General features: G+C 32.2%; 1 protein-coding gene across 1 annotated transcript in view; it reads right to left on the reverse strand.

Annotated features, from left to right (window-relative positions):
* Positions 1 to 14854, reverse strand: part of LOC129218156 (transmembrane protein 234 homolog) — a 39181-nt gene that overhangs the window by 8438 nt on the left and 15889 nt on the right. The window contains exons 4-5 of the mRNA XM_054852371.1: positions 11715 to 11781; positions 9236 to 9328 (exon numbers count right to left, since the gene is read on the reverse strand). Coding sequence (XP_054708346.1) covers positions 9236 to 9328; positions 11715 to 11781 — 160 coding nt within the window. The remainder of the gene's footprint in view (positions 1 to 9235; positions 9329 to 11714; positions 11782 to 14854) is intronic.

Here is a 14854-nt window from a genome sequence, read left to right on the forward strand (position 1 = left end):
CAACTTTTACATATAGTCAATGCGGTCGTCATTTTTTTTTCGTGAAATAAAAAATATTCAAAACCGTATCACTAAAAATCCATCAAATGGTGCCGCGTATATAAAAAGATATAATTTGCGTTTCAAAATATCATGATTTAAAAATAAATAAGTAATAAATAATAATAATAGTATACAAAAAAATAAAAAGCGTAGGAAACACATTATAATAAAAAAAAACATACTCGTACAAAGTTAAGATATATAAGATAATTTTAAAAAATAATATTGCGAAAATAAATTATAAAATTTGAGGATTATGAACAATTTAGGGAAGGATACTTGCGTAAGAAGGTGGATTTTTGATAACAGGAAAAACATATTTCTGTTTATTTGCTTTATTCAGGCATAGAAATATTGATAAATATGTAAGGGAATATTTTCACACTTGTTCATCAGGAGTTCAAATGCCAGAACGCTAAGAAACAAAGCTTCCACGAAAAGATAAAAATATAATGCCTGATTATTTGAAGCATTATACGTGTCCCATCAAAGAGTACTTGAAAAGTTAATATCTTAGTAAAATAAAATAAATTACAACAAGTTCCGTAAAATACTATAAATTACATCCCTTTTGTCTCAGAACAGAGCTTGATTACCGCTCCCCTAAAAGCTCCAGAACCCAACAGAGAAGCGCAATTACAGGGTTCTGCCCCTGGAAGGATCGCCGACACATATTCGGCCGAAGCAAAAACTGCTAGAAACGCCGTGACGACACAGGATCGTCGAGGGCAGTTAGGAACCATTTTCTTGCGACGAGCCTGAATCGGCCGGGGCAGTATTAACACAAACTGCGCGGCCGATCCTGTATCGGCCGGGGCAAAGAATGGGTTAATGTGAATTTGAAATGTATGGCATTGTGGATCACACCAGAAATATAGAGCTTTCAAACAGGATAGTAAGGGAAAAAAAGGAGATTCTGTTAAAATACGGTCAGGGGTGCCCATCCCCCCCAAGCTCAATGGCGCAAATTCCCCCCCAAAATTTTCTCGCTTTCGAATCGGGTTAAATATAAAGTTTTTAGAGTGTTTAATTTCCAGTCAAATTCATGGGGGGGGGGGGGGTAGCGCTAACAAATAGCATTTGGATTGAAATATTGTTGGATTGTTGACCTGCCTTGCCTTCCCTAATTTTACAACGTGCACCTTGAGTAAACAAGTTTTGGGTACCCCTGAATTTTGCTACACCTTATTTTTTATTTTTTTCAAACGTATGAACAATTACGGGAAGAGTGAAATCAATTTTCTGGCTTGGGATGGAGTCATTACTAGATGTATAGAATATGAATCTATGAAATATGAATCTATAAAATATGAATCTTATTTTATCGTCACTTAGATAGGGGTTCCAGGGTTTTCTCCTCCCGAAAATTTTCGAAATTGTAGTTTTAAAACCACAGTTTTAGACGATCTCTGATGATGTCTGGGGGATAAAAGGTTTGGTGTGCCCTTCCCGGTAATTTTTCAAGATTGAAACTTTAAAAGCGCAATTGTAGATAGTTTAACGTTGTGTGAAAGAGGGCTTTTCCTTTGTTTTCAAAATTGTAGTTCTATGAACGCAGTTTTAGACTATCTGTGGTAATGTTAGGGAAAGAAGAGATCCTAGGGCTTGCCCCAGGAAAATGTACAAAATTAAAGTCTTAAAAACGCTATCTATGGTTGGGGGAAAAGCAGTTTTCTGAAATTGAAGCTCTAAAATCGCAATTGTACGTTTGTGATGTTAAGAAAACGAGTTTTCGGAAGCTCTCCCAGAATTTTCTCGAAATTGAAGCCTTGAAAACCAAATTTAACACGATTTTTTAATAATGCTGACGAGAGTAGGGGGGAGGGAGAGAGAGGCGCTCCACTTAAATTTTCGAACTTGTAGCTTTAAAAATGCAGTTTTGATAGATCTGGATAATGTTAGTGGAAGGTGAATTTCGGTGCCATTCCCCCGGCAATTGTTTTAAATTGATACTCCAAAAACGCAATTCTAGGCTTGTCTTTGATCATGTTTAGGGAAGAGGGGGTAAACAGGGGCTCTCTCTTATAATTTTTTCAAAATTGCAGTTTGACAAACGCAGTTTTAGATGACTCTTGATGATAAAGAGGGGGTTATTCTGGCGCTACAGTGGGGGTTGCTCTCCTAGAAGTTTTCCAAAATTGAAGCTGCATATCCAAAAAAGATGGATTAGACGCACGTGACAGATATGTTTCAGAAATCCTCAAAAATGGATTCAGCTATTCAGCACACATCGAAAATCAGAACTCGAGAATTTCAATGAATCAAATATCCTTCTATACATATCAGATATAGAAGAAAGTAAATATGATTTACGAAACATAATTTAATCACCTTAAGAACAGTTTATTACCTCCATCAGCGAAAACCACATCACTGAAAATTTTAATAAAAGTCTTCTAATGATAAATTGAAACAATCAGTTTAAAAATGGTAGAGAAGATGGGAGTCAAGTGAAATGAGAAAAATTCTTCACAAGCTTAAGCTTGTTAATGAAGAAAATATATTAATTGTCGATTGGAGGGATAAAAAATATGTTATTCACAAACTTCAAAACTAGTTCTTAACGATTGTCGAGGTGCAAATGAATCAGTGGAAGACTAGAGCATACTGGTCAGAATTATTACAAACAATAAAACATTTTTAATCTCTCTCCCTCTCATCATTTTTACACACGCATTCATCATGCAAAATTCTGCTACTTCCAGAAAATTTATAAAAAAACTGAAAAGAAATCAAATCGTCTGATCCAGCTTTGAAACGGACACTAACTCCATGCCCTCTGTGATGTTCCCTTCATTGGAAAAGAGACACGCTCATTAAATTTTAGAAAGAGTACCAGGGCCGTCGCTAGGTCAAAAAAAAACTGGGGAGGGGAGTACGCTTTTGGCGGTCCGTTAATTGTTTGAAACGCATGTTCCAATATGCAGAGAGAGAGAAGATTTGGCTTCTGGTTTAGCAGGGATAGCCATATTACTAGACCTTAGTACTAGCAATATAAATTTAATCGTAAGGATAATATTCAATCAGAATTAGGAGGTGTCGGAGGGCTACCTTCTTGCATTATTTAGAAATTGAAGACATAAAAACGCAGTTTTAGACTATATTTTAAGTTTGGGAGGAAGGGGAGAGGAGGTCCAGGATAGCCTTTCCCGATAATTTTTCCAAATTTAAGTTCTGAACACAATCATACGTTATATTTAATTATGTTCAGAAAAGTGGGTCTGGGGCTCACCCCCGGGAATTTTCAAGATTTTTATTTGAAAATAACAGTTTTAGACGACCTATGATGATGTTGAGGGAGGAAGAGACTCGGGGTCATCGTTCAATAATTTTTCAAAATGTAAACTTCAAGCACTTATTCCCAAATGTGAATTATTTGTGACTGTGACACGTAAAGGGGGGTCTGGGGCTCACCCCCGGAAAAAATTTGAACACTGTAGTTTGAAAAATGCTGTTTTAGATGATCTATGTTGATATTAAGGGGAAGAGAAATGCCCCCCCCCCCCTGAATTTTTTTTTTTTTTTGAAATTTTGAAGCTTTAAAAACGCGATTGTAGACTTTTTTTTTTGTTAAAATTTAGTGCACCTCCAGTTTCTTGAAATTAAAGCTCCGAAAACGTAATTTAAGTCTACCTTCGATGAAAGGGGGAAGGGGGAGTTTCAAAGGGGCTCGAGACTAGAAATGTTTCGTAATTGTAGCACTAAAAGTGAGATTTAAGACATTTTTCGAGGATGTTGGCGAGAAAGAGAGAGAGAGAGAGTGGGGAGGGGGCATTCTCTCGAAAAAATTTCGATCTGTTGAAACCGCAGTTTTAAAAGATTTTCGGTAATGTTAATGGGTGGAGAGATACGGAGTCCTCCCCTGGCAAATTTTCAGAATTAAATTCAATTTACGCAATCGTAGACGATTTTAAGTACTGTTAGAGGAGTAGAACACTGTAAAAAAATTCCAAGACGTTACTGAGTATTTCCGTGTGACGTTTCGGGATTTCAATGGTTTTTATCCACTTCCTGGAAATATCAAGTATCATTGTCAAAAAGTTTCCTGAATTGCTACAAGTTGCACAAGTGCAGACTTCTCTCTGAAGCAAAAAATATTTATAGCTCCCAGTTGAAAGATTAACTGAGAGTATTTATAAGATGTGTCGACTGTACTTCACTTACCGCTCATCCTGACTGATTAAGCTCCCAAAGGAAGCGAATAAGTCTTTGGACTACGTAGCTTTGCAAGAATTGCAATCTAGTAAGATGCTTGATACTTTCGTGCAGTTTTGGCTTGGCTTTGGCCAGTTCACTCTGAAGTTCTACAGACACGACTGGCTATGAGTTTTTCAGGATAATTTCAAGAAGGTTGCTGAATTTTAGCGGAAAACACTCTGGTTTTTACGAGATATGTTACTGGCTGAAATTGGGCATATCAGCTGCCTGTTATTTTCCAGGAACGTTTCTGAATCGTTTTTACTGTGAAGGTTTTGGAGATCTCCCCCGAAAATTTTTTTTAATTGAAGCCTTAACAATAAAATTTTTTAGGATCTTCGATAACATTTGGAGAACGAAAGTTTTGGGACATCTCGATGAGTTTTTTAAATTAAAGTTCAAAAGACGAAATTTATTCGACCTTGAATGATGATGAATGATTAATTGAGAGGGCGTTTCTCGGAGATTACGTTGGGAGCACTCTCACAGCTTCTCGAAATTGCAGTCATAAATACTTAGGTGTAGGCCATCTTTAATGACGTTAGGGTAAGGGATGGGGTTTGAGAACGTTTTCTTGGGATTTTTTCAAAACGTATGTTTTAAAAACTCACTTCCAGGCCAGCTTTGGGGATGTAAAAAGAAAGGTTTGGAGTTCCCCACTCTTTCTTTCAGTTTGGCTACGTCTCTCCTATCTTCATTGTAAATTTCAATAATTGATAAACATATTGTGGTAATTTTTTTTTTTCAATTTTCCTTTGCCAAACACGATTATTTGCTTGGATTTTCCATAATAAAGTTTTCAATTTCTTGCACAATATTTTTGTTTTCTTGCAATACAAGCATTTGTGGACTTAGAAAAAGGACTTTTAACATTTTGAAGGGATGTGGTAACTTTCTACGATACCTTAGGACTCTATTTCACTTCATTTTATTTTAAATATGCCACCTGCATCTCTTGATCAAACTTTGATTTACTTATGATTTTTACATTTAAACATTTAGAACTTTTGGTGTGAGTATTCATTTTAATACTTTGAATCTCTCTTTGCATTTAACTGTTTTTTTTTTTTTCTCTATCTCTATATTTCAAATTTATTTCGGCGACAAATGCAATTTTCTCCACTTAGTAATGATTTTCAGGACAACATTTTTCATCAAAAAAAAAAGTATACACATATGGGAATGTTTCGGCGACCCCTATCCTATGGCTGTCCTATTTATTTATGCATTTTTATTATTATTATTTTTTTTTAACTGCAGAACCATGAAGCATGGTTTTGTATAACCAGGGCCGCCGAGAGACAAGGCGTGCAACATGTTAGTTTGGTCGCCTGTCCTCCCTCCCATTACTCAAATTTTACTCTACGCACAATACTTTAATTCGAGCCGAGCCCATAGTATCCGACTTGTTAGACATACGCGCTCTGCGGCCTAGTGAAGAGTGTACTGTAATGAATACTCTTTTTTGTGTTAATAAAAATGTTTGAAGTGTACATTTCCGCGGCCCTTACTGAGATACTCTTGATAAAAGAGAATCATAGGTGTTCCTAAATTGTATTTTAAGATTACGTTTTCTATTCAAATTTTACAGAAAATATACTTTTTTCACCATTATTCCACTTGTTCATTTATAATTACTATTTTAATTTTTTTAAACAACGAAGAGTTATCCTTTTTCTTCGTTAGTTGCATTGCTAAAATTAAATTGGCCGTCACACTTCTAAAAAACGGGAGGGGGGGGGGAGCTTGTTACGGCGACGACCCCGAAAAGTACGCAGAAAAAGTATTGTTAATGCTTCTATTTTTTGTTGAACGAGTTTAAATATTTTTTCTTTCCAAAAATCAAAAATTTCATGTTCTAAATAAAAAAAAAACCTTCTGAAAAAAAATCCCCCCCCCAAAAATTTTGATGGCGCAACTTGCGCCATAATCCCCCCCTGTGGGCACCCCTGAATACGGTTATGCTGAGCTATAAGCAGCTGAAAATGTATTGTTATTCATAGTACAACTTTTGTTGAAGCTGCAAATACAGTAAATAAATCTTTAAACCTTCTATTAAAAGGACTTCACTGCTTGTGAAACTTTCTTAGAAACATAACTAAATAAATGGCTTATTTTTAGCATGCTTTTAATCTTTTATTATTATTATTATTATTATTATTTGTCTTTAGTTTAAGGGTTATTTAAATTTTTTCAAAAAATATCCAAAGGAAAAGTAGCTGAGAATCACTGCATAAAGCATATAAAATGACACAAGCAAATTGTACATTTTAATTAACAACTGAAGACATCTAAAATGTAGACTGCATATAAATGTAGTCAAGCCATTAAAAACAAACTAAAATCAACCAAAAGGTAGACATTAATTAGACCCTGAAATATATGAATATAATTTTTTTTAATCTGCAAGAAATATATAAAAACTCCATTTAGTATTCATTTTAGAAATAAAAAGTTTATTTCAAAGTCCACAATAGTCATAGTTCAAGTTACCCAGCTTAGATGGAGGCATAACTCATTCTAATAAACTTAAATCATTAAAACTTGGTGTATGGCATACACTTAACATGAATTATAGGCAAAAGAAATTTGCAATAACAGCACACTAGTTCAAAATTTTCCTCACTGGAAAAGAGAAAAAACAACAATCTAGGAACAAACAAAAGCTTGATTTTATAACAGTTTTCAGGCCTGCTGTTTCGAATTTTTCTGGGGGAGGAGAGGAAATTGTATAGAGTCAATTCAGGGCTGGATTTAGACTTAATGGGGCCCTAAGCTATTTCAAGTAAGAGGCCCCTTTTGCAATCCGGACAACTTTATCTGATGTTGATGAAAGGGTCAATTTCAAGAGTGTTTGTTTTTTCACTATTTTGGCTCTTTTTTCTGATACATAAAGTCATACTTTACATGTTTGTTCGTTTTTTAATGTGTTTTTGCTGCTGTGCTTTTCTGTTTTGCTCTTAAGATCCTCCTAGATATCAAGAGAATGATGGAGGGCTACCCTACAATTTTAGAGGGCCTGGGGATTTTCCCCCGGAGGATATTTTGAAAAATCGATAAAAGTTCTGCATTTTGAAGCTTTATAAGAGATAAGTGGAACTCCAAAAAATATCAGGAAAAAATAGGCAAACAAAACTTTTTTAAAGTTATATGCTCTTTTGCAAATTAATACAGTAAAATTTGTTGTTGATTTAACAAACCCATGACAGCAATCCACAGAGAGAAAGAGAGAGGAAGGAGAAAATATAATGCATTGTTACTTGCTCACATTCGCATTAGGTCAAATTAGTTTTTAATCACCCCTCCAACCCACCGACAAAAAAAAAACAATGAATTAAATATACAATGATGAATAGTAAAAAATGCTTTAAACGAAGTTGTGTTAGAAAATAATTAACAAGAGAGTAATATAATGCTCATTTGGAAAATTCAAGATTTATTCACTTGATAAAAAATAAAATTGGAACACACTTTGCTTAGGAGTTTCAAAGGCATATCTAATTATTTTTAAGGACTCTAGAATAATTAAAATTATTTAAGGCGCTTCAATTGAACTTTCCAGTCTATGACATTTTAGTACTTGATTGTATAGTTTTACAGCATTGTTATAACTTAGTAAGAAACAGCTATTTCAAGTGTAAAAGAAAAAAAAACAAACTATTGATTTCTCATTAAAACAAGTTTTCAATTACAAGTAGTGCTGAAAATGTATAGGAATAGATGTTGCGTAATATTTTTTTTCATGCTGAACTGATTGACAATATGCAGTAGAAATAAGATAAAAGCAAGCAATAACAAAAGAACTTCCAAAATACTGCATTCAGGATTAAATTAACTGCAAGATATGAAACAAGTGAGGTACTACAATTTGTCTGAAGTAATATATTAAAGGAACGTGAAAACCATGATTTTTACATTTTTGATGCATGATGTAATAAGGAGATGAATTTGACATATTTTGGAATTCCTCCCTTCTATCTCCTCCTATTTGCTAGAAATTTTAAAATTCAAGATTTTTTGGCACACTTTTCCCAATTTTCTAAGTTTTCAAGCACTTGAAACTGTAATTTATTTTTTCAAGTACTTTTCACTTTTTTTAGGAACAAATTCTGCAATCTTTTGGGATTTGGGGGCCCTCATCAAAATTGGTAATGTTGCTAAGCAAGCTACAGCTTGCTTAGCTTATAGGCAAATCTGGCCCTGGAGTCAATGCAAATTACACCAAAAACAGAGACACCAAAGCTTACTTATATGTAAATATATTAATTTCTTAGAGGGGGGCAGAAGCCCCTCCTGATCCCCTAAAGGTTGGCCTGGCAGTAAGTAGCATGACAGGTTTCTGATCGAATTGAAGTAATTTGGTGATGAGACTTGCAATTGATAAAGTTTCTTGCAATAAAAAATTACTACCATTTTTTATTGTCTATTTCTTTTTTCCTTCTTGTTGCACATACCATATATACCAAGCTTCAATGGCATACATTTATTAGAGTGTACTCTGTATAGGTCTAAACGGGAAAATTTCAACTATAACCTCCCTGTATAGTGAAGTAGAAACTAGTGCAGGAGTTTTAAACTAACAAATGAATAAACTAAACCCAGCTGAATTCTGTTAAACATTCATAAGCATAACTTTTGTGTTTTTTCTCTTATTTCAAATCTTTTCTTAAAAGTTGAACTTGCTCTGAACCTTCAGTTTATAAATTGAGGTTGAACTTGCTTACTTGATGTGAAATCACTGAACTTTTGAATTGTATTTAAAGTATTCTACAATTTATAAGAAAATGTTAGTTTAAAAAATCTTGTGTTAAAAGGCAAACTAAAGCTCTGCAAGCAAAGCAGCAAAAAATCCACTACACATTAACATCATAATAAAAATAAAAGTAAATTCCATATCACCAATTTATCTTAAAATGTTGGTTAATGAGTATGAGTAAATAACACATCTCACAGTGTTTTGGTCACTAATTATAATGAGAAAAATTGTTAAACATACCAGATTTTCCTTCTCTCTCTCCTAACAAACGGCCAGAAATGCTTACAAAGATGAATGTCAATGAATTTGTCAAAGGGACAGCTAAAGATAAGTCTAAAAAGTAAAAGTTTATATTGCAACTGAGAATTATATAAATAAGATGTAGTCATTAAAGCAAAGTGTCTATGATACAAAATACAGCACCTAACAACATTGATATGGTCAGCACTTCCTGAACAAAATGCCTTAATTAGCATATTTATGTTACTACAGTAAAACCAGTCAATAACGATACTGTTGAAACCTTAAAACAAATTAATGTTATAGACCAGTTATCCTAAAAGACAGTTTTAACATTTATGCAAGTATTCTCCCCTAAATATTTGGTGTATATAATATATTGAGTTTTTTTTTTTTTTTTTTTTTAACTTATATTGATCCAAGCAGTTTAAAATTTAGATAATAGTACACAAAAGATAAAAGTGCAATAATAATTTAATACTAGTTAATTTAACCATTTAGAAACTTTTAGCTTTGATAACTAATAAAAATAAAAATTGAAAGAGAAGGACTCTTTTATTATCAATATTAGAAACATTTTTATGTAATAAAAGTTTGGTCAACATTGTCATTAATGGCACCTTAGAGATATTTTCATTTGGTGTTCAACTTGATGTTTTCCTACTGCAATTTCAATATTGTTCCTCATAAAAAAATAGCTATGATTGAAAAAAATTCAAATTTTTCTTTGGCATCAATTTGTTTTAATTTTTTTGTCAATTGGATGTCAGTACAGTTGAGCTTTTTCCCAAATGGTACTGAATTTCCTTAGCATTGTGCTTCCATCCTTTGTTATCTTTTATTCAGGAATTATCATTTTACCCAGGTGAGTAAGAAATGTGATAATCACGATTTGCAGGTAAACAAATATACTGGGTAAATGAGAATTATGACAGGACAAAAGAAAATGTCATAAAAGACAGGTTTATTGTAATAAACAGTATTGTTGTACACAAGTTACAACAGAATGATATAGAAATAAATGTTTAAACCTGAGCCACGTTATGTTCTAAAACAAAATACATAATTCATACCTATGTGGCTGTGGTAAAGAAGGGGAAAATCCTCTTTGGTACACTGTTCAATTTATACAGTTAACATGGTTGAAAAAATGAAACTTTCCCTTCTACAACAGTTGTACCCATGCATAGAAAGGATTAGTCAAAAGTGCTAAATTTTCTGGGAAAAACTAAAGAAATAAAAAATAAAAAGCATGAATAAAAATACACACTCTAAATCTAAGACACTTCAAATAAAATTTAATGACAAAAATGTTAAAAATAAAGCTTTGATTAGGCAAAAAGCAAAACTTGCAATAAAATATAAATATTCCATCAGTGACTTTTTTTTCAATCAAAATATTGAAAAACTAAATTATCTGAGTATAAAGGCAAAACTCTGGTGGCTCAACATTACTCAGCAACTTGTCACTATGGCTGGTTGAAAGCCTTTGTATTTTTTTATCCATCATTGTCTTTATACACAGTTAAATTCCATTATGACAATCTTGAAGGGAGAGCATTATTTTTTTTTCGTCACAAGAGGAATTTTGTTGTAATGGAATTCAAGCAATGTAATAGCAGTTAAAATGAGACTGATCATTTGTTTCATTGAAATGGATATTTTGTGCAATGGTATTGGCTATAATGAGATCTTAATGTTAATATTCTTCGGTTACTGTTCATTTGCTTTTCCAATTAATGACACAAATTTAAGCTTCTATTAAACATGGGGAAAATGTAAAAAAGTAAACTTTCAACTAACAGAAAATCTGAAATAGAATATTATTATTATTTTGGTTCAATATTTGAACATGCTTTTAACAGTTATATTACCAAGATTATCATTTATAGGGATTTCTGAAACTGTGCTGCAATAGACCCATCTCTATGAGTTTGTTTTCACAATGAGTAAATGAGTTTTAGAATGATATCAAAGTAATACTCTTAATAGCCTTTTGCGACCTGACAGTTTCTGGAGAATCATTAGTTTTATTACTATGTTCAAGAGGACTCTTTGAAGGTATTTCAATGCTGAACTCTTTGACTGTTGCTAACTAGTTGCCTTAAAAAACCATTTTAGGTGACATTCATGAGCCAACACTATTTTTCCATGAAATTGTTTGTTTCTGATTTAAGTAATTTAAAAAATGAATTAAAACCAGTAACTTTTACTGATTTACATATTTTTGCAGCATTCATAGAAGCCATCTTACATTCTGATTCTTAAAAATAATCAGACTTTTTCAACTCTGGTTTTTCCACAAAGTCCTAAATTGGAATTTTTTAAACTTTGCTCCTCATAATAATAATAATGATTTTAAAAAAATCAATTTTATTATTGTTCAAAAAAACACCAATAAATTATTTTTACACCAGATCAATTTATGTAAAAGTACTTTTGCAAAGTTCACAGACCCCAGAAGTAATACTACACATACCTGCAGATCCAAGGGTCAAAGCATAAACTGCTGATCCACTTTGATTTATTAAAAATGGAAATATGTACTGAAAAATAAAATTGATGTGTTTTTGTTAAATATGATTGCAAAGATATGTATCTCAACTTTTACCTTTTACGTATATATATATATATATATATATATATATATATATATATATATATATATATACCAGTGCCGGCTTGTGAGAGGGTCGGAGGGGTCCCGGGCTCCCTCACTTTTTTCAGACAATAATTTAAAACTTTTTATTTATTTTTCTTTTTTTTTTGTGCATAAGTGTTTGAAATAAAAAAAGAATTGTACCGTAGTTTCCTGCATATAAATGCAGGGGGGGTTGAGAGTGCGCTCATGATCTGGACCCCCTCACTTTTTCAAGGCACGAGCCGCCACTGGTATGTATGTATATATATATATATATATATATATATATATATATATATATATATATATATATATATATACATATACACACAGTTGACTCTTTGTTTAACGACTTTCAAAGGACCGCAAAAAAAATTGTCCTTTAATACAATGCTTTCAAAACTAAAGTGGACCACCTGGGGCCTTGAAAAGCTGTCGTTAAATAGAGAAAGTCGTTAAATAGCATGTTGTTAAACAGAGAGCCAACTGTATATATATATATACACACAAATAATTATAATAAAAGTAAAAAATATAAAAAGTGAAAAGACCACACCACGTGGTGCCACATTTGCACGTGGGAAATGGACGATTCACATGGATTGATTTCTTTGGATACGGACTGGTTTTTATTTTTTTTTTATTTTAAAGTTGATAATTGGATTGAACCTTGATTTGCTGATACTGTTTTTCTGCGGCAATGATATGACCTATTACAGAGAATGGTACCAAGTTTTGAAAATCAGTGAAATGCTCTAAAAGAGGGTTAAATTCAAAATAGAAAATATAACCTTCATAAAAAGATGTTTTCGATACCTTTCATTGAGAAGTACTTGATGAACCCATACCCCCCCCCCCCTTCTCGATTTCACACAATCCTTTTCACATAAAAATAGAATCCAACACACAACATCCAGTGAATAACATCCATTCCCTGACATTCATTTGAATTTTGACATCTTGAATTCAAATTATAGTTGCGATAAAAGTCATTAGTAGAAACAAGAAACCCAACGAGTAGGGTCCTATCACAATTCGCGATTGAGAAAAGCACAGTTTGAATTCATGATCTCAAAATTCAAACATTAGTTGTTGTTGTTGTATGTGTGTGTTTCCATGTTATTGTATTAGCTAAGGATTTTTTTATACTAAAGATGCAGCTTAAAAGTAATACGTTTTGCAATCAGTACAATATATTTAACAAAATTGTGCCCATTGGATAAGAACTTTATAAATTGCTAAAATGTTGAAAGTTTTGTATAGCCTTATAAACAAAATTTACTATGGAAATTTCATGATTTTTTACATAATTAACGACAGAATATTTTTAACTAATAGGATAAGCAAACGAATGCACAGCTTTTTAGAAATGATTATCATTTAACAAAAAGATTTCTGAAATATGTGCAAAAACAAAAACTATTTGCTCTTTTTTACAATTATGAGTAAAATATTATACAATTTTTTATTTGTGAAAATGTAAGAGACAAAATGAGGGGTCTCTCTTAAAACATTGACAAACGCTTTGTAGGAGTCTTGAACATTCCAGCAACCTCTGGCTTTGGCATTAGTGTCTATAGATGTTTTAAACTATGTGTTATAAACTTTTTTTCTCATCTTCTACTTTATCTTGAGATAATACTTGTAGTCAATTGTGGATATTGTTATTTTACATTGTAAAGAAACAGTGAAAAATATGAAGCAGTTATGACTTAACTACATATTTTAATCATAATGGAGAAGAATCCCAAATCTGTACCCCATAGATGAAAATGAATCACAAACACTGTAAGAACTGTTTTTCAGATTTCAGTAGTGTATTTTGTTTGCCGATTATGAGCTTTGAAAGGCTAGCTTTGTGCTACAGACTAGATTAATTGCTATAGAAGCTTCAAATGAGAGCATTGTAGATGCTCTTTAGAATATCATTAATTTTCAAAATTTTAGATTATTCAAACAATGGAATTTTTGAAAAAAAATTTCAGAAATAGTACATTTGAAGTGTTTAATTATACTGTTTGTTAGTATTGTTACTGTCCATTAAAAAATAACAATATGAAGTGTGAATATATATGAAAATAATAAGCAACAAAATATCTGACTATTTAAAAACAAGAAAAGAGAATAAATATAACCGCAAAAAAAAACTAAGGAATAGAGATTGTTTTTGAACCATTTTTTATATTGTGACTTTTTTCAATTGCTGAATTATTTTTACAAATTTTCCAGAGAAGATTTCACCAATTTGGATTAGTATGCCTTTTTGTTCTCATAGAACTTTTATTATTCTTAAACAATACTTATCTTGGTGATTTTTAAATTCAATTCTTGAAGTTTTAGATAGAAGAAATAAATTAAAATACAGTCAGAATTAGAAATAAGCTCATTTGCACATTAGGTCACGCCACATTAAGGTCACTTTTCTTCAGTCCCTTTTCGTTAACTAGGAATTCTATGTTATGAGTTATCGGATAAATGGTCAGATCTTGATTACCATAATTGCTTATAAGGTTCCTTTTATTTGAAATTTTTTGGAAGATTTAATTTCAATGTCTCACAGATTCAATATTCCATTATGGTGCACAATCACTCATCTGTGGAAAGTTATTTTTTTACTAATATTGTATAAAGTGCAGAGAATATATATATAATACACTGCTCACACACAAAACAATTAAAGGATATTGTAAGTCTTGTACAAAAAAAGATATTAGCAAATTTTTTTTGCTTAGAATTGAAGAAAGAAGTAACAGATACAAATTTTTCTCAATTTCAAACATCACAGTATGCAAATTTTGAGTTTGACGTCAAAGATGACATTTTAGGGGCAGCAAATGAGATTTCTCTCTTAACTTATTGTAAGACAAAGCAGAAAAGAATGATCAACATTCAGTAAGAGTCAGGGGCGGCTCGTCACTATGGGCCGGGAGGGCTTGGTCCACCCAGACAAATTGTGCAGAGTTAAATAAATTACTCAA

Source organism: Uloborus diversus, chromosome 3, assembly GCF_026930045.1.
Source record: "Uloborus diversus isolate 005 chromosome 3, Udiv.v.3.1, whole genome shotgun sequence".
NCBI lineage: Eukaryota > Metazoa > Arthropoda > Arachnida > Araneae > Uloboridae > Uloborus > Uloborus diversus.